The sequence below is a fragment of the Canis lupus genome, chromosome 1, assembly GCF_048164855.1.
Source record: "Canis lupus baileyi chromosome 1, mCanLup2.hap1, whole genome shotgun sequence".
NCBI lineage: Eukaryota > Metazoa > Chordata > Mammalia > Carnivora > Canidae > Canis > Canis lupus.
This window is the reverse complement of record NC_132838.1, coordinates 108,029,196-108,055,883: the sequence shown is the minus strand read 5'-3', so window position 1 is coordinate 108,055,883 and position 26,688 is coordinate 108,029,196. Positions and strand designations below refer to the sequence as shown.

General features: G+C 51.8%; 2 protein-coding genes and 1 long non-coding RNA gene across 10 annotated transcripts in view; 1 reads left to right on the top strand and 2 right to left on the bottom strand.

The window, feature by feature from the left end:
- Positions 1-4,054: 4,054 nt before the first annotated feature.
- On the bottom strand, positions 4,055-14,274 carry BCAT2 (branched chain amino acid transaminase 2). Of its 5 annotated transcripts, none has more exons than XM_072772229.1 (11): positions 14,049-14,274; positions 10,463-10,537; positions 9,939-10,142; positions 7,436-7,546; positions 7,237-7,356; positions 6,941-7,104; positions 6,068-6,210; positions 5,832-5,917; positions 5,469-5,609; positions 5,322-5,396; positions 4,055-4,486 (listed from the first exon to the last, which is right to left on the bottom strand). In XM_072772229.1, exons 1-11 carry the CDS (start codon positions 14,265-14,267, stop codon positions 4,448-4,450), a joined length of 1,377 nt encoding a protein of 458 aa, XP_072628330.1. In that variant the 5' UTR covers positions 14,268-14,274; the 3' UTR covers positions 4,055-4,447. The 5 variants fall into 5 exon arrangements, with proteins under 5 accessions (XP_072628330.1, XP_072628349.1, XP_072628356.1 ...); XM_072772248.1 differs by lacking the exon at positions 14,049-14,274 and adding an exon at positions 11,345-11,510; XM_072772255.1 differs by lacking the exon at positions 14,049-14,274 and adding an exon at positions 11,269-11,292.
- On the top strand, positions 10,699-15,290 carry LOC140602593 (uncharacterized). 3 transcript variants are annotated; one of them, XR_012005521.1, is made up of 5 exons: positions 10,699-10,887; positions 11,551-11,683; positions 12,801-13,284; positions 13,413-13,470; positions 14,954-15,097. It is a non-coding gene; the product is annotated as an uncharacterized lncRNA (long non-coding RNA). The 3 variants fall into 3 exon arrangements; XR_012005523.1 differs by lacking the exon at positions 14,954-15,097 and adding an exon at positions 15,153-15,290 and having other exon boundaries at positions 10,732-10,887; positions 13,096-13,284; XR_012005520.1 differs by having other exon boundaries at positions 10,732-10,887; positions 13,096-13,284.
- Positions 15,291-16,483: 1,193 nt separating this feature from the next.
- Positions 16,484-26,688, bottom strand: part of HSD17B14 (hydroxysteroid 17-beta dehydrogenase 14) — an 18,912-nt gene continuing 8,707 nt past the window's right edge. The window contains exons 7-10 of one of the 2 annotated variants that reach the window (XM_072772275.1): positions 17,444-17,548; positions 17,127-17,194; positions 16,934-17,030; positions 16,484-16,832 (exon numbers count right to left, since the gene is read on the bottom strand). In XM_072772275.1, coding sequence (XP_072628376.1) covers positions 16,659-16,832; positions 16,934-17,030; positions 17,127-17,194; positions 17,444-17,548 — 444 coding nt within the window. In that variant the 3' untranslated portion in view covers positions 16,484-16,658. The remainder of the gene's footprint in view (positions 16,833-16,933; positions 17,031-17,126; positions 17,195-17,443; positions 17,549-26,688) is intronic. The other variant, XM_072772285.1, reaches the window with a different exon arrangement.

Here is a 26,688-nt window from a genome sequence, read left to right as displayed (position 1 = left end):
CCACTGAGGCAGCCAGGCGTCCTTCTCAGGTGTGAACTAATAGAACCAGTGTAGAATGGCTTACCAGTATATGCTAAAGCTGGACGTATTCACCAGCTTTTTTCATAAAAGCCCCAAATTGGTCTTTCTTTAAAAAAATATTTTTTCATGAGAGACACAGAGAAAGACAGAGATACAGGCAGAGGGAGAAGCAGCCTCCCTGTGGGGGGCCCGATGCAGGACTCAATCCCAGGACCCTGGGATTATGACCTGATCTGAAGGCAGGTGCCAAACCGCTGAGCCACCCAGGCATCCCAATGCTTTGCTTTTCGATGATATTTGCATTTATTGCATTTATATGGTGACTTTTGGAAAGGGCCTAAGGGTGGGGGCTGGTTGCCAAGGGAATCAAACCTGTGGTTAGAGGGTTAAAACTTTCAATCCCACCTCCTGACAGCAGGGAAGGGAAGAGCAAGTGGAGGTTGAATTCATCACCAATGGCCAGTGATTTAATCCGTCGTGCTGTGTAATGAAGCTGCCATAAAACCCCAAAGGATGGGGTTCAGAGAGCTCCCCGGTAGAAGAGCTGCTGGAAATTTCGGGGAAGTGGCTGGAGAGAACATAGGAGCTGCGTGCCCTTTCCCATCCTCATCTGGCTGTTCCTCAACTATAGCCTTTTGTTATAAACCAGTAATCTAGTTAGTAACACATTTCTCTGGGTTCTGTGAGCCACTCTAGCAAGTCAATCCAACCCAGGGAAGGCATTGTGGGAACCTCTGATCTGTAGCTTGTAGGAGCACAGGTGACAACCTGGAATTGAAACTGGTATCTGAAGTGGGGGCGGAGGGGGGTTGTGCAGAGAGCAGGCCTGTAGGGCGCCGGAACCCCTAAACTGCAGGATCTGGGGTTCTCTTCAGATCAGTAGTGTTGGAAATTGAGTTGAACTCTAGGACACCCAGGTGGTGTCCGAGCATTGCTTGGTGGTGTTGCAAAACACATGGGGATTAGTGTCAGAATCACGGACCCAGATGTTCATTATCAGTGGATTGGTACTAAATTGAGGTACATTCGATGGGCAAACTCTAACCCCACCAAGCAGCATGAAAAAAATTTCACAAAGCAGCTTTACGGTAAAGAAGTCCTGTTTCGTTTCTCTTTCTCCTCTCATACTTGGCTGGTAGGGGTGTGATTTCATACAACCTGTCGGACCCGTTGGGTCTGACCTTCAAAATGCACCAGAATCCCATCACTCTTTGCTCGTCTCACAGTTAGCACCCCGCTCCTGCAGCCCCCACCCTCACCCCTCCCTGGACAGCTCAGGAGTCCTCCCAGCTGAAAGCTCCCTGCTGCCCTCCTCTCCTCCGTGTTCCCCACGCGGCCGCCAGGGGGCGCCCGCTCCCCTTTACGGAAGGTCGCCTTCCTTTTCTGCGAGGAACTAACTTCGCTGGCTCCAGGCTCGTTCCTAGAAAGCCTCAGTGCCCACGAGGCTCTTGAGTATCGGTCCCTTCCCCGTGTGTCCTTACACCCCACTTTCTCCCCTTGTCTCGCCCACTCCGTTCCGGCCACACCTGCCTTACAGTTCCTGGAACACTAGGGCACCCTCTAGCCTCAGGTCCGTTGTCCTGGCTGTTCCCTCTGCTAGGAATGCTGTTCTCCCAGACACCCACGTGGCCCATCTCGCACCTGCTTCCCGTGACCAGTTGCCCCCGGGGAATTATTTTTAATTTTAAAAGATTTTATTTACTTATTCATGGGAGACACACAGAGAGAAACATAGGCAGAGGGAGAAGCAGGTTCTCTGTGGGGAGACGGATGTGGGACTCCATCCCGGGACTCCAGGATCACGACCTGAGCCAAAGGCAGATGCTCAACCACTGAGCCACCCAGGTGCCCCTGGAAATCAGGTTTAATGGCTGGAGGACCCAAGGTCTGTGTGTTTGGACTTCAGTGTGTGGGGCAATGACACACCTGGGCGTGAAGTGACTGCAACCTCTCCAAACACTTCCAGATACACACACTTCCAGATAATCACAGCCAAAGGGAGGGAAGAAAAGAAGAGGCTGTCTTTCGGGATTTCTTTTATAAAGGGAAGGAAGCTTTCCCAGAGGCCTCCAGGCAAATTTCCCCATTGTGTCCATGATCTCCTCTTGAGCAATCATTGGCAAAAGGGAATGAGAGGCTATGGCAATGGTTATCAACAAATCAGAATTTTGTCCCAAAGCTGATAACTGCTGGACAGGCCACAGACTGTGTCCTTAATCCACATGGGTTTCCCTCTAGTAATGGAGTCAGAGATAAAGTGACAAGCCCAAGCTTGACACACCGAGCAGGTAACGAGCAGGTAACGGAAGCACATTCGTATCTAGATCTCCAACCAAACAGATATGCCGGCGATGTGGGAAGCAAAGGTAAAAGAAAAATTAAACTTCCTTACTACTTACAGCCCACTGACAAGTCCTTGAAACAGGTAGAGTGATCTTCCTCTAAGAACTGATGCTCAGGGACACCTGGGTGGCTCAGTGGTTGAGCCTCTGCCTTTGGCTCAGGGCATGATCCCAGAGTCCCCCATCGGGCTCCCTGCTTCTCCCTCTGCCTGCTTCCATCGAGCCTGCTTCTCCCTCTGCCTGTGTCTCTGCCTCTCTCTGTCTCTCATGAATAAATAAAAAAAAGTCTTAAAAAAAAAAAAAACACTGATATTCATACTTTGCTAAGGGCAAAAGGCAATCTTAGCTCAACTCCCAGGATCCTGTAAGTCTACTTTTTTTTTTTTAATGATTTTTACTTATTTATTCATGAGAGACACACAGAGAGAGACAGAGACACAGGTAGAGGGAGAAGCAGCCTCCATGCAAGGAGCCTGACGTGGGACTTGATCCTGGGTCTCCAGGATCATGCCCTAGACCAAATGCAGCGCTAAACCACTGAACTACCCGGGCTGCCCTGTAAGTCTACTCTAATGTATAAAAATTCCCTCAGAGGGATGCCTGGGTGACTCAGCAGTTGGGTGGCTGCCTTTGGCTCAGAGCATAATCCTGAGATCTGGGATCGAGTCCTGCACCAGGCTCCTGCGAAAAGCCTGCTTCTCCCTCTGCCTATGTCTCTGCCTCTCTGTGTGTGTGTCTCTCATGAATAAATAAATCTTAAAAAAAAAAATCCTTCAGAAGCTTCAAGACACCTGTTGGTGATCATCCCCCAAGCAAATGACCCACCAATGTACATCTGACGGGTCTCATGACTCAGTTTTATTAGACAGTATAAATGACCCTTTCCCAACAATAGCTAGCCCCCAGGAAGTGGTCCTCGAAACCTTGCTTCCAAAATACCTGGGAGGCTATGCTGTCCCTAACCTCCTCCCAGCTTGACAGTATTAATGGGCCACTGCTCATGACCCCAGGGCAGCTCTTTCTGTCCACGGGTCTTGTCCCCATGGTGTAATAAAACATTTCCCCAACATTTTCCTACATCAGGCTGGTCCTAATGTCTGGCTCTCTACACCTACACATAATTATTAAAGTGCATGTGCGAAAGAGCCAAGATTGGGATACAAAAGCATGACATAGTATATGGGGACTATACTTTATAGATTTCTGAGGTTCACCCTCCCAAGGATAGAGTATCCTACCTCAGTCCACACCCGCCAGGGCCTGCTATCTGCACTATTGGCTGTGGGTGCTAGGAAGCCCTTAGAAGACAGTGAGCACAGGCAGCTCTGTGTATACAAGACCCTTTGAGAGCCAAACTGGATGCAGAGAGCGGGTTAGGTGGGGCGGGGATCCAGGTAGGAGAAGACAAGAACTGAGCTGATGGAGGGCCAGAGGATACAGCGGAGGAGACAGCCAGGGCTGGAGACTGGGGCTGTCCCAAGGATGGGGAAGTAGAGGAGGCATGGGTTAGTCACCGCAAGAGGCTAAACTCAGCGTATGATGAGGTGGAAAAAAATCTCCCATGTCAGAGATCGCCAGGTCTCTGGGAGCTTGGATTGCTGGGTCTTAGAAAATGAAAAGAGCCCAGGACAGGGATTCCCTGTTAAGACCCTAGAGTCCCTAAGTTGAATCACTGGAGATCACAGCTCATGGCTTGTTCTTTGGCATTTATTTCAAAATTGCAGCAGGAGAAAAAAAAAAAAATCAAAGCAGCACCGGGAGATCCGGCCTGAGAACGGAGAGATGTGGAGTCGGGGGGGCCAAAGGGCATCCTTGGCCCCCAGACACGGAGCAGCGGGGAGCCCAGATCCCCCACCAAGGTCTGAGAGGCGGGGCGAGGGGCCTAGATGCTCTGGGTCCGGCCCTTATGGCTTTGGGAGTGTAGAGGCCATGTGGGGGCGCCAGAGACCCAGGCGTCCCGGCAGCCCCCGGCCTTTTATATTTCATATTGCACTTCAGGTGAGTCATCGGTAGGGAGGGGAGGGTCCGGCGAGGGCTGGATGCTACGGGAGGGTGGGTCCGAGGAGAGGTAGGGCAGGGCGCTGTCATACCGGGAGCATCCAGTCGTGGGCTCTTGTTCCGTACTGCGGGACAAGGGAGGCGAGGCATGAGAGGAAAGCCAACTGCAAGTCCCAGAAAGCCCTGGGGCGTCTCCGGCGAAATGGTGGCGGAGTTGCGCCCCGGGGCCTCATGGGAAATGTAGTCCACTTCCCGGAAGCTGGCCGAAGCCGGAGGGAGGAGGAACCGTAGCCCGGTTGGCTCAGAGGTTTAAAGGAGACTTGGCGCAGAAGCTTAAGAGAGACGTAGTTCTGCAAAGAGTTACTGTAAAGCCTGGAAGGCTCTGGGGCTAAAAAATAATCCGTTTGCAGCTAAGTCCCAAGTAGTGAGGGGTGGTGGTGTTCAGGGTCCCGATGCACAGGACTTGACAGAAGCACACAGGAAAGGCAGTTCTAGGTTGAGTGCCAAGGAAGGAGCCCAGAGGCTCTCAGCAAAGCCATCTCTGCCGAGATGAATGCAAACCCATCTAGGGGCTTATAAGAGTAAATACCGCTGGGCAGTCTTGTAAACAGCCAAAGCAAAAGCCAGGTGCTCCAGGGGCTCTGTGCCGGGTTTCTGCAGCCAGAACACGGGCCCGAAGCCCCAGGGGTCCCTGGGAAGGGGTCCCCACTGCAAGGGCACACAGGAACCACAGAGAGGGAGGGAAGGGGAATCCTCAAGTCAGTGTTTTAGACGCTCCCAGGAATGGGTCATGTAGCCCCAAGGAGTATTGAAGGCCACAGAGGCTCATACAAGGGCCCTTATTGCCATTACTGGCTCCTGGGTCTGCAGGGGAGGAGGGCTCCCAGTCCAGAGGCTCATGGGACGTGAACTTCCCTGGGGAACAAACATCCAACCCACTTCTCCGCCAGTGCACCTCACCTGGATCTCCTTCAGCTCCTTCAGGAAGCGGAGGATAAGCTCGGGCCCATTTTCCATGGTGGGAATGCGCAAATGCTGGAAAAGACAGTGCCATGACGACCAGAACCCCCTTCTTCTCCCCCGTCACCAATGGCAGCCCCATCTCACCTTGCCTTGGTACAGGATCTGGTGCACAGGGCAGACCTGGCAAGCTGTGCCTGAGCCAAAGACTTCCCGAACCCGTCCCTCTTCCAGCGCCCGCAACAACTCCTTCATTGTGACCTTACGCTCAACGACTCGGAACTCACCCTGAGGGAGCAATACACATGACCCAGAGGCACCCCTTGCCGCAGAGTCCTGCCTCTCCCTCCCTGAGAACAGTGACAAGGAGACCTGAGGAGACAGATCCCCCAGAGAGAAGGGGCAGAGATCTGCTAGTATGCCACAGCCCCCTCTGGGAGCCTTGAAATGCAGGCCTCCAACACAGCAGCACCCCATCATCCCAGCCACCCAAAGACACAGCGCCCTCACCCAGGTCCTTGCCAGGTCCAGTAGACTCTGTCTGACTACTCCGGGCAGAATGACACCATCCAGTGAGGGGGTCACCAGTTCCAGCACTGGGTCAAGTATGAGGCATTAGTGGCATGACCTCACGCCCTCAGGCGCACCTTCCCATCTCAGGAGCCACCCAAACCCACCCCAACCCCCGAGAGTTCTGATATACCCACTCCCACCAGGGCCCGGGTGAGGGTCATGGGAGGGCTCACCCCCATCCTCATGGGTCCAGTAGATGAAGATGTTCATGGTGCCCACCTCGGTGAGCTGGTGGTCCGGCCCGTACAGCCAGAGGACCTGTTCACAGCCCCTCTTCTTCGCCTCTTGCTGCACAAGTACTGTGGGCCCATAATTCCTGGTGGAGAGCAACACGGTTAACCAGGAAATGGTCTCCTTCCTTGGACTCAGTTGAGGGGGGCACTGCCCTGTCTGGGGAACTTTTACAGTGCCCCAGCATGTGCTGCTCCAGATCCTGGGGCTCCCACCAGTCTGGGAACCCCTGGAAGGCAGGGCCTGGACCCGAATCATCTGTGTCCCCAGCTTCACCCAGCATAGGGCCTGACCCTCAGGAGACCTTACAATATATGTGCATGGAAAGGACCTGAATCCTCACACCCCCTAACCCTTTCCCTGCCTGCTGCCTCGGTCACCTTGTGGGGGACCCACCCGGCCCTGGAGAGCTGAGGTCCCTGGCCACAGATGTACAGAAAAGTCCACATGTAGGATGATGATCACTGGAGGCCCAGGGGGTGATGAGAGCTGCACGTGGGGCTGGGGAGGTGGGGGCGCCTGATGTTTGGGGGAGGTTACCTGGACTAAGTGTAAACATCAATTCTAGTCTCTCCACCAACTTTCAACCAATCAAATTCTGAGCTGATTTGTCCACAGTGCTTAGCACAGACCCTCTCCCCTCAAGCGTTCCACCACAGTGTCAACAACATCCAATCCCAACGGACAAGCAGAGCTGTCCCCAATCGTGTGAGATGAGAGGGAAGGACAACTGATATCCAAAGCCACAAATGGACACCCAGTGTCTGGGACATGCAGTGTACTGGACCTGTAGGGTTGGGGGAGGGACTACTTACCCCCCCAGCTTGTAGTCACCGACCCCACCCACCCAGGCCCGGATAAACGCTGGGTCGGCCAGGAGGGACACGGGGTCCATGGCATCTCCGGGAAAGTATGCACCCACGGGGCAGAGAATGACAAACAGGAGAGCTTGCGTGGATTGGGTGACACCTAGGGAGGGCTGTGGTGGGCAGAGGGGGACATTAGGGACGCAGGAATCCAGGCCCCCAGCCCCTCTCTTCCTCTCCCCTGGAGTTCCCAGCCCTTTGGTTCAGGACCTCCCCTCTCAACCCCACCCTGGAGTCAGGCTCACCTCGTTCCCAATGAGCACAGGCCGCACGTAGAGGCTGGTATCCTTGCCCTCAGGAACCCAGTCTTTGTCCACTTCCACAAGCCGGCGGATACACTCAAGCAGCTCGACCTTGTCAAAACTCTGGGCAGGATTCTCATGAGTCAGGGTGCTGCCCCACCTGCCTGGCCCCCTCCTCCCGGGAGCCAGCCAGGGCACCTACCGGCAGGCAGAGGCGCAAGGCTGAGTGCAGCATCCGGTCCATGTTGAGCCAGGGTCGGAAGAGGCGCACCCGCTGGTCGCTGCCCTTGAACGCCTTCATGCCCTCGAAGAGCTGTGGGGACAGGTGGGAGGGTGACTGAGCTGAGACCACCTCAGGGAGACATGGGACACATAGAGATCCCAGCACGATGCCTGATACACAAGGGTTCAGACACAGATGCAGAGATGGATCCCAGGAGACACTAACCCACGGAGCTCAGAGAGGGAGAAAAGGGGAAGACACACAGGAAGGGAGACCAGAAGCAGCTGGAGACCCAGAGACAGGTGCCAAGAGAGCACCCTGCTCGAACCCCTTCCGTGTTACTGCTACGGTTTCTCAGGAACATCAATGGTGTGCAAGTTCTGTTTTGTAGAGAATCCTTGTGCTCTTGAGAAGCACTGAAACCCCTACAAGGTGCCTGCATGGCTCAGTAGTTGAGCGTCTGCTTTTGGCTCAGGTTGTGATCCCAGGGTTCTGGGATCGAGTCCTGCATTAGGATTCCTGCAAGGAACCTGCTTCTCTCTCTACCTACATCTCTGCCTCTGTGTCTCTCATGAATGAATAAATAAGATAGATTCATGAGAGACGCAGAGAGAAAGAGAGAGTTAGAGCCACAGGCAGAGGGGGAAGCAGGCTCCCCACAGGAGCCCTATGCGGGACTTGATCCTGGATCCGGGGATCAGGACCCAAGCCAAAGGCAACCGCCCAACCACTGAGCCACCCAGGCGTCCCAATAAATAAAATCTTAAAAAAGAAAAACAAACCACTATGGATGAAAGAATGCAAAGTCCCTGGGGCACCTGGGTAGCGCAACGGTTGAGCCTCTGACTTCAGCCCAGGGCATGATCCTAGAGACCCGGATCGAATCCCACATCGGGCTCCCTGCATGGAGCCTGCTTCCCTCTCTGCCTCTGCCTGTGTCTCTCATGAATAAATAAATGAAATCTTTACAAAAAAAAAAGAAAAGAAAAGAATGCAAAGTCCCTGATTTGCTTCAAAATCTTGCAGAAAGGGGCATGATGATGGGAGTCCAGACCAAACAAAAGGGTGACAGGTGCTAGCTGATGAAGCAGGGTGGTAAGGGAGCTTATATATCATTCTTTTTTTATGTTTGAAATTTCCCATCTTAAGGACGCCTCCTGGGCGGCTCAGCAGTTGAGCATCTGCCTTTGTTTGGCTCAGGGCATGATCCCGTGGTCCCCAGATCAAGTCCTACATGGGGCTCCCTGCAGGGAGCCTGCTTCTCCCTCTGTCTGTCTCTGCCTCTCTGTGTCTCTCAGGAATAAATAAATAAATTTTAAAAAAAAATTAAATTTCCCATCTTAGGGGCACCTGGGTGGCTCAGTCGGTTAAACGTCTGCCATTGGCTCAGATCATGAGCCTGGGTCCTGGGACTGAGCCTCATGTCAGGTTCCCTGCTCCACAGGGAGCCTGCTTCTCCCTCTCCCTCTGCCTGCTGCTCCCCTGCTTGTGCTCTTTCTCTCTCTGTCAAATAAATAAATAAAATCTTAAAAAAATATATTTCCCATCATAAAAACTTAAAAAAAATTCTTTTAAGTTATCTCTACACCCCAGATGGGGCTCCAACTCATGACCCCGAGATCAATGACTGAGCCAGGCAGGTGCCCCAAAACATTTTTTAAAGTACAAAACAACTACAGCAGCAACAACAACAATGTTGATCCACATCCCCAGCCTGTTGTTGACCTTGGCCTTCCAGGCCTCACAAGATCTGGCACCTCTTATCTCAGCCTCCTGAGCTGACTTCACAAACTGGCTACTAGGGCTGAAATATGTTCATCCAAATTCTTGTCACCACTAAAGCTTCCTCAGGAAGACTCTGCTTTCAGCCATCGCTTTAAGCCATAAACTGAATGTCTCCTGGATATCTTCCTTAAAGGCAGATAAAGGCACCTTCCTTAAAGGCACCAAGTCCTGCAAAGCCGATCTTCTTCTGCGTCCCCATAGGGGACAGCCCAGTGACCTACCTGATCACCTGGCCAAACCTCTGGGCGCCATGCTCAGCCTTCCCTTCCCAGCTCCTGTCTACCCTGCTAGTCCTTCCTGTCCCTGAATCTCTTGGGTCCTTCTGCCTCCCCCCACTACGCCGGGCCTGGTTCCAACTCAGGTCTCCACCCACCCAAAGGGGTCTTCCTACACTCGGATCGCATCTAGGAAGGGGTCTTCCTACACTCGGATCACATCTGGGAAGGGGTCTTCCTACACTTGGATCACATCTGGCTATAACCAAAACACAGGGTTTTCGAGTGGAAGAACTGGGTCTGCTCTTCACTGGGGACCCTGGCATCACCCAGCACAGGGCCTGGGACGCGAGAGACCTCAGAAAACACAGGCTGAGCAAGAAGAAACACACAGAGAGCAAACCCAGGGTGGTGGACCTGGCACAAGACACGGCAAGAGGGAAGAGATGCAGAGGGACGGGGAGAGAGGTTGGTCACCATGCCTGCATCGAGTAGTGGAGGCCGGAGCAGGCTGGGTGCAGTGTGAGATTCTGGAAAGGCTGGATTCGGGGCTGACCCCAGCCCGTCTCCTCCTTCCACTCCACCACCAGCATGTGGTCGGTGAATGTCTTCCCAAACACCAGGGGCTTGCTGGGGTCAGGCTTCTGATGAGGTTCCTTCGTCATTTCCAGCTGCAGGTCTGCAGCCTGAGGAAAGACAGGGGTCCCAGGTATCCTGAAATTTGGTCTCAATCTCAAACTGAAAAAACTACAACTCCCATGAACCTCTGGGGCAAAGACCTATGGAGAAGACAGACCTGTAGCCCCAGAGGCTTCTGGGATATGCAGTACCAAATCTCTCCCACAGACTTCTGGCTAATAGGACCCCACTGCCAACCGCCATAACCTTTGGACTCTGGCCCCTTTTGGAGATGCCCAAATCTGACTGCCAGCCTCTTCCTCACACCTAAGAGTCCTGGCCTCCAGCCCCCACCTCGAGATCCAAAAGTATATTCTTTTCCATTCACCTTGAAGTTTGATGAGGCATATCTTCTGGGGCCACACAGAAGCCAAGAGACAGGCAGGAGTTTTCGGGCCCAAATCTGGGGGTGGGGACAGAAGTAAGAAAGATGGTGAGAGCAGGGGACCCCGGTGCCTGCCTTGCCACCTCCTGCACTTGGGCTGCTCTGCCCGGGCCCAGTGTGTTCTAGAGAGAGCATGTAGCCCTGGACAAGTCAGCTCCCGTCTGGGTCAGTTCATGATGGGAGGGAATCCTGCAGGAGGCCACGGCTCCTCCCAGGCCTCGTAAGGGCAATCCCCAGAAAGAGCTGAATCAGCTCACATCCCCTCCATGCCAGGGCAAAGTCAAACACAGGCACCTCCCACACCTGGGAACTTTGGCCGAGACCCTGAGATTAGCTCAGACAGAAGATGGCGGGGGGAGAGCACACAGGTAAGTGAAGGCCTCTCTGGGGGCCCCAAATCCTGACAGGAGTTAGATAAGTGACGAACTTATAGGCCATCCTTCCCCAGAAACCAGAAGCTGGGCCCCTAGCCCCCCCTCTTCCCTCAGACCCAGGAGTCCAGGGGGCCCCAGCTCCTCCTCCCTCAGACCCAGGAGTCCAGACCCCCAGCCCCCTCTTCCCTCAGACCCAGAAGTCCAGCCCCCCAGCCCCCTTTTCCCTCAGACCCAGAAGTCCAGCCCCCCAGCCCCCTCCTCCCTCAGACCCAGAAGTCCAGACTCCCAGGCCCTCTTCCCTCAAACCCAGGAGGTCCGGGACCCCAGCCTCTTCTCCCTCAGATCCAGGAGTCCAGACCTCAAGCTCCTCCTCACCCAGGAGTCCAAGTCCTTATTCTTTCAGGATATTAGACCAGCTGGGCTCAGATTATCTAAGCCCTCAACCCTATACCTTGGACACCAGTGATTCCATTTCCCTTCAGATCCCAGGGCTGAGAGGGAGCCACATGGACCTGGGGGGCTGTCCTCGTCATGGACAGAGACACTGCTCAGATAAACATTTGTGGTCCTGCCTGAGACAAATGAGGGAGAGCAGATCTGTGTCCATCAGGGTGGCCTCTCCCCAGCATTCTCTGATCTCACAATGCCTTTTCCCAGCCTGGCAGGAAAGCAATTGGGTCATGAGGTTGGTGCAGACACAACAGCGTAGCGTGCTCCGTCCCTGTGAGCTGGGTGAGCGGACATGGATCGGTGAGAACGAAGGTGAATGGCAGTAGTCACTGGTCAGTAGGTGAGTCATGGGGAGATGGGGTCCGCCGGTCTCAAGGACTGAGGAGTGGTCCTGGCTAGTGTGGGGCCCAAGGGCTTCCGGGCTGATCAGGGTGTGGGTCTGCGGCATGGCCTCTAGGTGGCGCTGTGTAGCCCACACAAGTCGGTGACTATGCTTTGTCCCAGAGAGGAACAGGACAGCCACAGCATGGACAGGATAGACACCCAGGGGGGAGACAGCCAGTCTCTGGGCAGGAGAGAAGCCCTCAGAAGCAGTGAGAGTGGAAAAAAAGTAAAAATAAAAAATAAAATAAAATAAAATAAAATAGGTAAAAAGCAAGAAGGAGAAAAAAAAATAGACCTAGAAATAGAAAACAAAACTGAGGGGGTGCCCGGCTGGCTTAATTGGACAAGCAGGTGACTCTTGGTCTCAGGGTCCTGAGTTAGAGCCCTGCGTTTGGGGAAGAGATTACTTACAAGAAAAAAAAAAAAAAAAAGAAATAGAAACAAAACTGAGAACAGAAATCAAGAACACAAGTTGCCTAAATAGATATGATCATAAGGAGAGACAGGGAGACAAACTCACATGAAGTCAAGTCTGAAGAAATCCAGAACAATACCAAGGGTGAGAAACAGAGAGGCCAAGGGAGGAAAAAATAAATAGACAAAGACCAGACTTCAGGTGACAGCACAAAGTGAAAGGAAACCTGGAGAAATGAGGAAAGATAAGAGACACGCGAACACCTGGAGAGAAACTGTCTCCGTGATGCTTAGAGACAGAATATTTCCAGGAGATAGAGAAGGGAGAGGCAGAAAAACACATCCACAGGGCAGAGAGAAGGAGCCAGTTGCACATCTGCACTGGCCATCAAGACCCCATTGCCCGGAGAGAAGCTGCCTTCATCCTTCCAGGGCACTTCTGTAGGGGCCTACCTCAGCTCAGGGCGAGTGCTCCATCATCTGACACCCCAAGCCATGGGCAGTGGGCCCAAAGGATGGTAGATGGGCTTTTGGGACATAGAGTGTGAAAGACTGGGGCTGAATTAAGAAAGGAGGAAGGGCTAGAGGAGGGGGGGAGGAGCGGCACAGACTGGGGGTGGGGGAGAATGGAGCCTCCCTTCCCCCATGTCTCATTACAGCCTAGGACTGTCTCCAGACCAATCCAGGACTGTCCTCTCAGCACATCCCAGGAATGTCACCATCAAAGCCCAGGGCTGTGTGTCACAGCTCAGTACTGTCCTTCATGCTTCAGGGCTGCCCCATATCACAGCCCAGGAAGGGTCCTCCTCATAATGCAGTGCTTTGTCTCAGCCAGGGGCTGTCCCTATCACAGCCCCAAACTGTCCTGGTCATGGCCCAGGATCGATCCCATCGCATGCAGAGCTGTCCTGGGAGAGCCCATGGCTCTCCCATTACAGACCAAGACTTCCCTAGGGCAGCTGGAGAGGATCTCCACCATCACAACCTCAAGCTGTCCCTGCCCCAGTGCAGGGCTTTCACACCGCAGCCCAGAAGTGTCGCCATCAAAGCCCAGATCGTCCCAGTCAGAGCTCAGCCTCAGTCACCAAGACTCCGAAAAGAAGAAGAAGAAAAAAAATCTGCCCTGTTCTCCATCAGGCTGGGGTAGGTGTCCCAGGACAGGGTGAGGTGAAGAAGTGATTGGGGGAAAGACACTTTTCCCGGAGGTTATGTTGCAACTGTCAGGGTTTGCAAAGATCCCTTCTCTGAGTGGTTACTGTTTCTTCTCTCAGGCAGAGACTGTTCCCTAAAATCATAGCCTCCCAAACTCTGCTGGTGGACCTCTTACGGGTAAGAACGGACCCTCCCAACACCTGCCGGGAGCACTTGCCACCTGGGACAGAGGGAAACTGGCTCAAATTGCTTCTCATTCTGATGCACAGCCTCAGATAAGAGGTTCCAGATAAGAGGCAGCATTGCACGTATCTTGAGTTTTAGTTCGAAGAAAACTGGGGCCTTGGCTCCAATTCCCAGTCCGACCCTGCGATCTATGCCTTCGTCCCACCCCCGTGCGAGAGGCTCGGGGCGTCTGCTCCCTGCACTCCCACAGACTGGCGATTCCCTTCCCGGCCACCCCCTCCCCACCACCACCACCCAGCCCGGCGTCTGGCCCACGCTGCACCCTCCTCAGGGCTTCCCTCGTTCCTCCCGTAGGCGACCCCTCCCCACCTCCTCCTCCCTTCACCACCCTCGCCCTCGGAGCCTCGTGCTCCTCTCCAAGTGGTCCCTCCTGCTCGGCGCCCTGCAGCGGAACCCGAGCACCGGGGCGCGGCGCCGGACCGGGCCGGGAGCTAGTGGTCCGCCCGGAAGTGGGTCTGTCTCCGCAGCCTCCCCACCCCCTACCTCCCAGCCCCGGGCCGCGAACCCACCTGCCCCAGCGCGGCTGCGGCCATGGTCGGTGCGGCGGGTAACTGTGCCCGCCCGCGGCGCGGCTCGGAAAAAAGAAGTTCCGGCCCCGCCCCGCTCACGCCCCCTCCCGCGGGAGGGCCGCTTGCCTTACACCCCAAGGCGGGTCGGTTCCGTCCTCCCCCTCTTCCCCTCAGTTCTAGGGCGCCTGTCGGGGAGCTGGGCCCGGCTAGAGGGCGCATGCGCTGGAATCCGCGGGGCCAAGGGGAGTGCATGGACATGCACCCTCCTCCCCACCCCCCACCCAGATTCTGTTCCAGCCACACTAGTGCTGTGCCAGACATTGCATCAAGTTTTTTTAAAAATGAAAAAAAAAAAAAAAGTTCAAAAATGCATTTTAATGGGTACTGTCACGGAACGCTAACCAGGTAAGAACTGAAAGGCCAGGAACAGGAACCTCCGCATGCCTTCATCCCTTTGGTGATGAGGCAAAGCACTCGCTGTAATGTCAGTGGGTGCACATGTCATGTACATGAAAAGGGAAAGGACTTTGGAAAAAGGCCCCTGAAGAGAGTACCAGCAGGTAGGGCTGGATGAAGGGGTTGCAGTCAATCCCTGTTTGAACACAGTTTTTCTTTCCAAGGAGAAAACGTAGGTATATTCTTTGTAACTTTTCTTAAAGATTTTATTTATTTATTCGTGAGAGAGAGGCAGAGACAGAGGCAGAAGCAGGCTCCATGCAGGGATCCCGATGTGGGTGGGACTCGATCCCCGGACCCCGGGATCACGCCCTGATCTGAAGGCAGATGCTCAACCATCGCTGAGCCACCCAGGCGCCCCATCTTTGTAACTTCTGAAGAGATAAAACACACATGGGGCAGCTGGGTGGTTCAGTCCCTTAGGCGTGGGACTCTTGGTTTCCACTCAGGTAATGATCTCAGGATCCTGACACCCAGCTCCGCACAAGCACGAAGTCAGTTTGGGATTCTCTGCCTCTCCCTCCCCTTCTGCTCCATTACCAGGCTCGCACACGCGCATGCGCTCTCTCTCATAAATAAATATCTAAAACAAATAGGGGCGCCTGGGTGGCTCAGTAGTTTAATTAATCCTCCGTCTCTCGATTTCAGCTCAGGTCGTGAGCTCAGGGTTCTGGGATCAGCCCCGCTGTTTCTGGCTCTGCGCTCAGCACGGAGTTTGCATGTCCCTCCCTCTTCCCCTGCCTGCACTCACTCTCTCTTAACTAAATAAAATCTTAAAAAAAAAAAAAAAAATATATATATATATATATATATATATATATATATAAATTTTTAAGATACAACAACACGGTTCACCATGCCTCCTTCCAGCTCCATCAGTGAGGCCCGAAAAATTTTAATTCCCCAACCCATCAGTGAGCCTCTAAGAACAGCCCCTAGAACAGGGTTACCTGGTTATGCCCCGTCAGGTGTGTCTCTGCAACTACAGGACCCTGGAGGGGCAGCTAATTACAGTGCATCAAGATCCCTCTAATCCCTAGCAATTCAAACCTGCATCAGTGGCCCCTATGCTGAACTCCTCAGGCACTGTGGCCCCAAAACCTTCTCTGGCCAGAGCTCCCCCAACTCCTGCATCTGGATTACTGTGATACCAAAGTCTTGCTTCTGTTGAGTCCCCCCAACTCCGGTCCCTGGGCCACAGCGCCTCGGCAATTCTACACTGGGATAATTTGCCCCCGAATTCTGTCCCCCGGTTACTGTCCGCCAGCCCTCGCAGGCAGATCCCCAGCCCTCCCCCGCGGTGCCATCCTGTTTGGCTTCCCCGCGCCCCAGTCCTCTCCCACCACGTGGCCTAGGGCCCGAGGGGCGTGGCCGAAGGCCGCGCCCGCCCCGCCTCAGCCAATCAGCGATTGCCGCACACCCCCGCCGCAGCCAATCTGCAGCAGCCATGCAGCCCCACCACCCTCGCTGGGACGTCTCACCCGGGACTGGGCCCCCAGCGCCCCCGGAGGTATGCAGGGTAGGCTCTGCCCAAACTGGGGAGTCCACGCCCCCCTGTGTTTCCTCCTCCCCCAAACCCAGGAATCTGGACCCCAGGCCCTCCTCCCTCTGACTCAGGACTCAACTCCAGCTGCTTCTTCCCTCAGAACTTCTGGAGCGGGCCTGCCACTTTCCTGTCGCTCAGCCTGCGAAATCAAAACTCCTTTCCCTTAAGGACCGATAATAACGAGGAGGCTCTTTTGCTTCACCTCCATTATTATCTCCTAATAGAGTTTAATTTATTTTCCCCTGCGGGCCTTCGTATTAGCTGGGGTGAGCCCGACCGGTGACACTTTTCCCAGAAGCCTGCTGCAAGGCTTGCCGGGGGCTGTAGTCCCTCGGGTCGAGGCTACGCCTGGGAACGCGTGGGGCTGGGTGTGGGGACGCGGTCCCCCCGTGGCAGAACTCCAGGGCACAAAAAAAATGTGATGACCTCCTCCTTCTGGCTGCAAACTACTTTTATGGGAACTTGTGGGGTGGTTAGGCACATTGGTAAGTGGGCTTAATGTCTAGAGTTGGGGTCTGCACCTAAGAGGCAGGATGGGAGAAGCTGAAATCTGGGAGACTGAATTTGTGGGTGAGAATCTTAGGAAGGCCCAAGTGGAAATGTGGGAATCAGGAAGGGATGGTGGGGACCTCCACGAGGGTGCCCTTCATGGCCTTGTGCCCATACCCCAGCTCTGCACCCCCGGTCACAAGCAGCTCAATCCCGGTGCAGAAGGTGGCTTCAGAGGCCAGGAACACGGCAGCAGCCCCCACCTCAGCTGGCTGGCCCAGGCGGCCCAGGGGCTGGGGAGAGACAAGGGGGAGAGGAATGAAGTGAAACACCAGGCCTGACTGCCACACCCTAAGCCACTCCCATGCCACCTGGATCTGGCCCCTACGCCTACCTGGTTCATTGTGCCCTGTAAGACTGTGGCAGCGGGGTCAGGCGTTAAGGCTGCCAGCCCCTCCCACATTGGGGTCCAGATGTTTCCTGGGGAGATGCTGTGGGAAGGGAGGAGAGGGGATCAGAGAAGTGTGCCACAGACACGGCCTCTGAGGCTCACTCTCAGCCTTCCCACCCCACTTGGAGGTGCTCACCAGTTGACCCGGACGCCATATCGACTCTCATCCAGGGCCAAAGCTTTGGTCATGGCTGTTACTGCCCCCTGAGGAAGATGATGTGGAGGGAAAATTCAGTCCAGGGAAGACGAGGTCCTTCCTGTTCTCTCCTCCAACCCCGAGGTCAAGCTGGGACATCAGAATGGGGTAGTCATGCACTCCCTGCCAGCCCCGATGGGATACACCAGGCTCTGCTTCACTGGAGACACTTGGTACATAACATGTCCCAGGTTGTCATGTCTCAGGACTGAGGTCCCCAGAGGGCCTGGTAAGGAGTGAGGGAAGGGGCAGGGTACCTTGGTGGCCACATAGGGAACTGCCTGGACCTGGCCGATGGCCCCCACCAGACTGGAGATGTTGATAATATTCCCCTGGCTCTTCCGCAGGTGGGGGAGGGCAAACTGGGAAGACAGAGGCAAAGTCAGATCCCCCAGACACTGGATTCCCCCAGCCACACTGAAACACATCCTGATGTCTGGAGCAATGGCATTGCCCTGGTATGGTCACTAGTGGATCTTGCTGCCTTGTAGGAACAAGGTTCTACAACTCCAGGAAGCACCTTTACTGGTTTGCCCATGTCTCTAGGTTTAAGGAATCTCTTCATGTCTGGAAGGCATTTTTCTCTATGTCTCCTCTACTACCTCTCTCTCTTCCCCCTTCTGTGTCCTTGTCCCCCTCCCCCAATCCCTGTTCTCCTCTCTCTAGGTCTCTGTCTCTCCGCTCTGGGTCTTAGTATGTTGCTCAAACTCCTGTCCATATCAAGATAGGAAAATGCAAGATGGCTGCATATTTTGCAGAAATGGGAAGAAGCTCTTTTATCCACGAGGGGGTGACGGTATCTCTGAGTTTCAGGGAGAACTTTGTGGTCAGAATGTGATTGATGTGAGAGCCCTTCATGAAATGCACTGCTTTTTACCAGCTTCTCTTCTGCAATTCCCTGGATCCCTGGAGGTCCCTAAACTAATTCTCTTTTCCTTTCTCTCTTCCCTTCCTCTCTGTCTCTCAGCTCTTTCACTACACACGACCTTGAATAAATTCAAATTCTATTCTTCCTCTTATTTTCCTTTGACTGCTGAGCTTGTTGGGCAAGACCTGTTCCTAACGATAAAGATTAATGAGTGCATGCAGCCTCCTCTAAGTGGTTCCCAGGGAATCTAAATTAGGTCCCTCTCGGGGTCACCCTACCAGCTCTTTCAAACCTTCTCCACTCCCTCTAAAACAGCCTCCACTTTTTCTAAGGACTGTATCCTCAAGCAAACCCTAAGTGTGCCAACCCTAGGGCCTTTGCACTTGCTGTTCCCTCAGTCTGGAATACTTTTCCTCTGATAGGCGTGGAACTCTCTACTAGGGTGACTAGCCATTCCAGTTTGCCCAGGACTGAAGCGTTTTTGAGGACATGGGACATTCAGTCCACTCTCAGGGTTAAACTGGGACAGTCCTGGGTAAACCTAATCCCTCAGCAGCTCCAAATCTTGTTCAAATGTCGCCTTCTGGGCAGCCCAGGTAGCTCAGTGGTTTAGCGCCGCCTTCAGCTCAGGGCCTGATCCTGGAAACCCAGGATGGAGTCCCATGTCAGGCTACCTGCATGGAGCCTGCTTCTCCCTCTGTCTGTGTCTCTGCCTCTCTCTCTTTCTGTGTCTCTCATGTATAAATAAAATCTTTTTTAAAAAAAGTCACCCTCACATCTTATTTATTTTTTATTTATTTATATTTTTATATTTTTATATTTATTTATTTATTTAAATATCTTATTTATTTGAGAGAGAGAGAGAGAGAGAGCATGTGCATAAGCAGGAGGAGGGGCAGCGGGAGGGAGGGAGAGGGAGAAAGAGAGAGAGAAGCAGATTCCCCACTGAACTCAGGGCTTCATCCCAGGACCTGACCATGACCTGAGCTGAAGGCAGATGCGTAACCAACTCAGCCACCCATGCACCCCTGAAATTTCTTACTTTGTTTCACCCCTGTATTAAGGTGTCTGTCACATAATAGTGCTCAATAAATACCTTTTGAATAAATAAATGAATTTATTGAATTTATCTATTATGTGCCTGGCCCTACTGTCAGTTCTTCACATGCATTAGCTCATTGAATCCTCAGAACAACCCTAGACAAAGGAACTGTCCACAGCTCCTTTTGCCAGGTGAGGAGACTGAGCAGGTAAGCGACGCTCCCAGGGTCATGTGACAACTGTCAAAGCCAATACTTGTGCCAAGCAGTGAACAGAGAGCAAAACCCATAAGCAAAAGAGAATTTCTGACAACTCTAAGTCTTAAGAACTTTAAGATAACATGGGCACGAGTACCATGATTATGTGGGCACTGGGGGCAGGGATTCTAATCCTCCAGTGGCTCCTCAGGGACCTGACCCCCACTCCCATTCCCCCCTCCATCCTTCCTCTCTCTCTCTCTCTCTCTCTCTCTCTCTCTCATTGGCCTTGAAACCCTTACTGCCTCCCTCAGCCCTGGGCTGGCCCAGCCCCCTACCCCGAGGCTCCACCCCTGCCCTTGCCTAATACTTTCAGAAACCTTTTCACTCTCTACCCAGCTGTTTGTTTGTTTGTTTTTTAAGATTTTATTTATTTATTCATAGACACAGAGAGAGAGAGGCAGAGACACAGGCAGAGGGAGATGCAGGCTCCATGCAGGGAGCCCGATGTGGGACTGGATTTCGGGTCTCCAGGATCACACCCCAGGCTGCAGGCGGCGCCAAACCGCTGCGCCACTGGGGCTGCCCCCATACCCAGCTGTTTGACTCCCTCCCCACCCCCACCCTGCAAACGTGAGGTCCCTAAGGGCTGCACACCATGAGTCATTCGCTCCCCTTGTCCTGGCACTGGGCACACAGTTAGCACTGAATAAATATTTGTCCCATACTCCTTATGGTCCCTATTCAACCCTCCCACACATTCCTTGGGCCATTTCCCAGTCCTGCCTTCAAGGTCACCTAGCACTTTTGTGCAGCCCACATCAAGATCCCGCTGGAATCTTATTGGCCTGACCTTCCCTCCCTTTGGACACATGACCAGGAGAGCCTGGCTCTCCTGGATGCCATGCAGCCTCCCTCCCACCTTTCATTTCTCCTGGATCTGCTTCTCTCCAAGCTGTGCCAGGGGAGGCCCCGCTTGGCTGTTTTCCCATCAACATATCCTAATTCTCCCCTGGAACCACCTTCCGGAGCTCCTCACCTGCCCTTTGCATCTTCTTTTTTTTTTTTTTAAAGATTTTATTTATTTATTCATGAGAGACACACGGAGAGAGGCAGAGACACAGGCAGAGGGAGAAGCAGGCTCCCCACAAGGAGTCAGATGTGGAACTCAACCCTGGGACCTGGGATCACACCCCAAGCCAAAGGCAGATGCCCAACCACTGAGCCACCTGTGCGTCCCTGGGCAGCTTCATTTCTATCTGTTCAGTGCAAAACTCACTCTACTGTCTCCTAGAATCTGCCTTTCTCCTTGATTTTCAGCCTCAGGCATGGGGTCCACTTCCACCCAGCTTCTCAAGCCAGAGCTCTGAGAACCTTCTGGAGCTTCCCTCTACTTAAGTCCCTCATCTTTTTTTTTTTTAATTAATTAATTAATTAATTATTTTTTTAACTCCCTCATCTGATTCATCACCAAGCCCTGGTCACTGTGCCTTCTAAGGACCTGTTGAATCTATACAATTCTTTCTACCTCATTTATTCATTCGATGAACATTAACGGAGCACCTAGGATGTGCCAGGTGCTGTGGTAAATGCCAGAGATGCCACAGGAAACAAGACAGAAACTTCTGCCCTCACAGAGCCAAGTCCTGGAGGAGGCAGCAATAAAGAAATAAAAGTGCATAAAGGAATGTGCTAGAGTGTGAACAGGGATAGGCAACAAAAAGTAGAGCAAGAGGAGGGGAATGGGGGTGTTGGGGTAGGTGCAATTGCAAACAGGGTGTTGTGGTATGAATTGTGGAGATGTCTTGGAGAATCCTGGGCCTGGGCCAGGCAGGAGGAACAGCATTTGCAAAGGCCCTGAGGCAGGACAGAACTGGGGCATTTGGCACAAGACTACTGCAGTAGGAGGGGAAGGTCAGAGGAGGAACAGGGGCCAGACCATGTGAGGCCATGAAGGCTACCTCTTTTTACTTGCACAAATGCTACTGTCTCCTAATACTGGTTTTCCAATGCCCACACTTTGTCTTCTGACCTGTTCTGTATGCAAGAGCCAGAGCGCTTTTTAATTTTTATTTATTTATTGCTTTTAAGTAATCTCTACACCCAATGTGAGGCTCAAATTCACAACACTGAGATCAAGAGTTGGGTGCTCAAGTACAGCATCCTTTCTTGATTAAAACTCTCCACAGTGTAGGGATAGAGGCAACATACCTCCATATCATAACAGCCATACATGAAAAGCCCACAGAGAATATCATTCTCAATGAGGAAAAGTTGAGAGCTTTTCCCCTAAGGTCAGGAACACATCAGGGATGTTCACTCTCAGCACTGTTGTTCAACATAGTGCTGGAAGTCCTAGCCTCAGGAATCAGACAACAAAAAGAAATAAAAGGCAAAGAAGTGAAACTCCCACTCTTCGCAGATGACATGATACTCTATGTGAAAACTCAAAAGACTCCACCCCAAAATTGCTAGAATTTACAAGACTTTAGCAAAGTGGCAGGATATAAAATCAATGCACAGAAGTCAGCTGAATTTCTATACACTAACCATGAGACAGAAGAAAGAGAAATTAAGGAGTTGATCTCATTTACCATTGCACCAAAAACCATAAGATACCTAGGAACAGATCTAACCAAAGAGGCAAAGGATCTGTACTCAGAAAACTATAGAACACTCATGAAAAAAGCTGAGGGATGCCTGGGTGGCTCCAGTGGTTGAGCACCTGCCTTTGGCCCAGGGTGTGATCCTGGAGTCCTGGAATCGAATCCCACATTGGACTCCCTGCACGGAGCCTGCTTCTGTCTCTGCCTCTCTGTGTCTCTCATGAGTATATAAATAAAATCTCAAAAAAAAGAAAAATCGAGGAAGATGCAAAGAAATGGAAGCTATATTACAAAGCTGTGATCATCAAGACAGTATGGTACTGGCACAAAAACAGACACATAGATCAACGTAACAGAATAGAGAACCCAGAAATGGACCCTCAACTCTATGGTCAACTCATCTTCAACAAAGCAAGAAAGAATATCCAATGGAAAAAAGTCTCAAAAATGGTATTGGGAAAAATGGACAGCCACATGCAGAAGAATGAAACTGGGCCATTTCCTCACACCATACACAAAAATAGACTTGAAATGGATGAAAGACCTAAGTATGAAACAGGAATCTATCAAAATCCTAGAGGAAAACATAGGCAGCAATCTTTGTGACCTTGGCCGCAGCAACTTCTTGGTAGACACATCTCCACAGGCAAGGGAAACAAAGGCCAAAATGAACTACGGACTTCATCAAGATAAAAGCCTTTTTAAAAAAATATTTACTTATTCATGAGAGATGCAGAGAGAGAGAGGCAGAGACACAGGCAGAGGGAGAAGCAGGCTCCATGCAGGGAGCCCGACATGGGACTCTCCAGGATCACACCCTGGGCTGAAGGGGCGCTAAACCGCTGAGCCACCCGGGCTGCCCAAGATAAAAAGCTTCTGCACACCAAAGGTAACAGTTGACAAAACCAAAAGACAACCAATAGAATGGGAGAAAATATTTGCAAGTGTCTTATAAGATAAAGGGCTAGTATCCAAAATCTATAAAGAACTTATCAAACTCAACACCCAAAGAACAAATAATCCAGTCAAGAAATGGGCAGAAGACATGAACAGACATTTCTTAAAAGACCTACAAATGGCCAACAGACACATGAACACATGCTCAACATCACTCAGCATCAGGGAAATACAAATCAAAACCACAGTGAGATACCACCTCACACCAGTCACAATAACTAAAATTAACAAGTCAGAAAACAACAGATGTTGGCAAGGATGTGGAGAAAGGGGATCCCTCATACATTGTTGGTGGGAATGCAAACTGGTGCAGCCACTCTGGAAAACAGTATGGAGACTCCTCAAAAAGTTGAAAATAGAGCTACTCTACAACCTAGCAATTGCACTACTAGGAATTTACCCCAAAGATACAGATGTAGTGATCCAAAGGGGCACTTGTAACCCAATGCTTATAGTGGCAATGTCCACAATAGTCAAACTGTGGAAAGAGCCCCGATGTCCATCAACAGATGAATGGATAAAGAAGATGTGGTCTATATATAAAATGGACTACTACTCAGCCATCAAAAAAAAAATCTTGCCATTTGCAACAACATGGATGGAACTAGAGGATATTACACTAAGTGAAATAAGTCAATTAGAGAAAGATAATTATCATAGATCTCACTCAAATGTGGAATTTAAGAAACAAAACAGAGGATCATAGGGGAAGAGAGGAACAAAGAAAACAAGGCGAAATCATAGAGGGAGACAAACCCTAAGAGATTAAATCATAGGAAACAAACAGGGTTGCTGGAGGGGAGGGGGCAGGAGGGATGGGGGTCACTGGATGAAGGGCACTAAGGAGGACACATTGTGTAATGAGCACTGGGTGTTATATAAGACTGATAATCACTGAACTCTACCTCTGAAACCAATAATACATTATATATTTTTTAAGGTTTTTAATTTATTTATTCATGAGAGACACAGAAAGAGAAGCAGAGACATAGGCAGAGGGAGAAGCAGGCTCCATGCAGAGAGCCCAGTGTGGGATTCCATCCTGAAACTCCAGGATTATGCCCTTAGCCGAAGGCCGATCCTTAACCACTGAACCACCCAGGTGTCCCAATACATTATATGTTAATTAATTGATTTTAAATTAAAAAAAGAGAGTCGGATGCTCTACAAACTGAGCCAGCCAGGCGCCCCTAGAGTGATCTCTTAACATCGAGGATTTTATTTATTTATTTGACAGAGAGAGAGAGAGAGAGAGAGAACAAGCAAGGGGAGTGGCAGGCAGAGAGAGAGGGAGAAGCAGATTCCCTGCTGAGCAGTGGGCTGGCTCAGAGACTTGATCTAGGACTCTGGGATCATGACCTGAACCAAAGGCAGACCCTTAACCGACTGAGCCACCCAGGTGCCCCTGATGATTGTTTTAATCATGGTGGTAAAGGCAGCAACTTACTCATGCTGACAGATTTCTTTGCAACGGGCAGAGTTTTGGGTACCGGGACAGAGGCGTGGACAAGCAGTCTCTGCCCTCTGGAAAACCACATGCAATAGGCAGGTGGTGTCTGGAGCCAAGGCAAAGGAACTAATTGTAATAATACAATAGAGACCAACTGGGTGAATTGAAAGAGCTTGGATGGGGCGCCTGGCAGGCTCAGTCAGTGGAGCATCCAACTGTTGATCTCGGGGTTGTAGGTTTGAGCCCCACGTGGGGTGAAGAGATTATTTCAGAAGTAAAATCTTCAAAAATAGATAAATAGAGGGGTGCCTGGGTGGCTCAGTCTGTTAAGTGGCTGCCTTCAGCTCGGGGGTCCTGGGATGGAGCCTCTGCATCATCTTCGTTGAGCTCCCTGCTCAGTGGGGGACCTGCTTCTCCCTCTCCCTCTGCCCTCCCACCCCCACCCTGGCTCATGACCATGCTGTCTCTCTCAAATAAATAAAGAAAATCTTAAAAAATAATAATAATTGCTAAGCGGAAGGTGGAGATGGAGATGGGTCTCTAGATCTTAAAACGCACATGGGTGGTTTCTACCCCAGTACCTTTGTACACCATTTTTTGGTAAATGAAACACCCTGTGCTCCACTTCCTTCCCTCCCACTCAGGGTTCCAGCATCCAACCTCACCTTTTCCCTTCTGCTTCTGCCAGGCTTCATTTGCCCAACGTATATTTCAGTGACCTCAACCTGAGTTAGGGAGATTGGCCGCAGGAAAAAGAATGGGGCAATGTTTGTGATAGGCAAATAAAAATGCACAGACCAGAAACCCTGTGCCAGGCATGCTCTAAGCTCTTCATGGGTATTTTACTCTCATTCAATTCTCAGGAACAACCCTGCGAATTAGGTACCATTTATTAAGTCTCATTTTTTTTCACAGGAGAAACCAAAGTGCTGACAGGCTGAGTAAGTTGCCACATTGCAGGGAGGAAGTGGCAGAGAACTGAGGCAGGCAGGGATTGGATCTGGACCCTTTACTCCTATGTGAGGCTTCTGTTCCAGCCACTGACAGGTAAGAGAGTCAGATAGCCCCACAGGGAGAGGTGGGGACTGGGGTATAATGGCGAGCCCTGCCATATTTAGCAGACTGTCACTCTGCCCTGTGGGTCCACTTTGCCAATCTTTCTTTCCTTTTTTTTTTTTTTTTTTAAAGATTTTATTTATTTATTAATGAGAGACACACAGAGAGAGGCAGAGACATAGTCAGAGGGAGAAGCAGGCTCCCTGCGCAAAGCCCGATGTGGGACTCGATCCCAGAACTCTGGGAACCCGCCCTGAGCCAAAGGCAGATGCTCAACCACTGAGCCACACAGGAGTCCCCACTTTGCCAATCTTTCAAGGAAAACCAGAAATGGGATCCCTGGGTGGCGCAGCGGTTTGGCGCCTGCCTTTGGCCCAGGGCGCAATCCTGGAGACCTGGGATCGAATCCCACGTTGGGCTCCCGGTGCATGGAGCCTGCTTCTCCCTCTTCCTATGTCTCTGCCTCTCTCTCTCTCTCTCTCTCTCTCTGTGACTATCATAAATAAATTTTAAAAAATTTAAAAAAAAAGAAAAACCAGAAATAGGGCTGTTTAGGAGAAATCTCTCTCTTTTTAAATGCTGGGCACTGAGAGAGATATGTAAAATTACATATATATTATATAATTACATATATACCCCCTTTATGGGATACAGTGGGTATATCTTATTGTATGGAGATGCCAATCTTAGGGGTGACACAAGTTGGGGACAGAGGCAAGAGTTCAGGGGTGCCTGGGTGGCTCAGTTGGTGAAGCGTCTGCTTGGGTCATGATCCCGGGGTCCTAGTATGGAGCCCTGCATTGGGCTCCCTGCCCAACGAGCAGCCAGCTCCTCCCTCTCCCTCTGTCTGCTGCTCTCCCTGCTTGTGCTCTTCTTTCAAATGAATGAACAAAATCTTAAAAAAAAAAAAAAAAAAAAAGGAGCAAGGGTTCACAGGTTGAACAAGGCCACCCAACTGCCCAGAAACATTTCACCTGAATCTCAAGTGAGACACCAAAGAGAGTTTGTGAGTTTCCTCACCAGTGACCACACCCCCACCCCACCCTCCTGGGCCTCCTCCCCTCTTGTGTCTGCACTGGCTTTTATGATCTACTCCAGCTTCAAGCTGGTTGGTGAGCTCCCAGCTGATGACTCCAGGCCTCTCCCCTCACCCCAGATCCAAGAATCCCACGTAAACCTGTGCTGGGCAGCTCCTCTCCCTCTCCACCACACCGCGCCCCTTTCCCCTGCCAGGCCCTGCTAACTCAAAAGGTCTCTGACCCCACCTGCTCCTCCCCAGGCTTCCTCATAGCAATGCATGGCAACTCAGTCCCACTAGTTGCTAGCG

What these genes read in the sequence shown, in the direction of transcription:
- BCAT2 (XM_072772229.1), bottom strand. Translation starts at nt 14,267, where the DNA reads ATGCGCCCTCTAGCCGGGCCCAGCTCCCCGACAGGCGCCCTAGAACTG. An exon ending in CTGTGCTCATTGGGAACGAG is followed by an intron (nt 7,105 to 7,236) that starts GTGAGCCTGACT and finishes TGCCCACCACAG; the next exon opens with CCCTCCCTAGGTGTCACCCA. An exon ending in GGTGACTACAAGCTGGGGGG is followed by an intron (nt 6,211 to 6,940) that starts GTAAGTAGTCCC and finishes GCTCTCCACCAG; the next exon opens with GAATTATGGGCCCACAGTAC.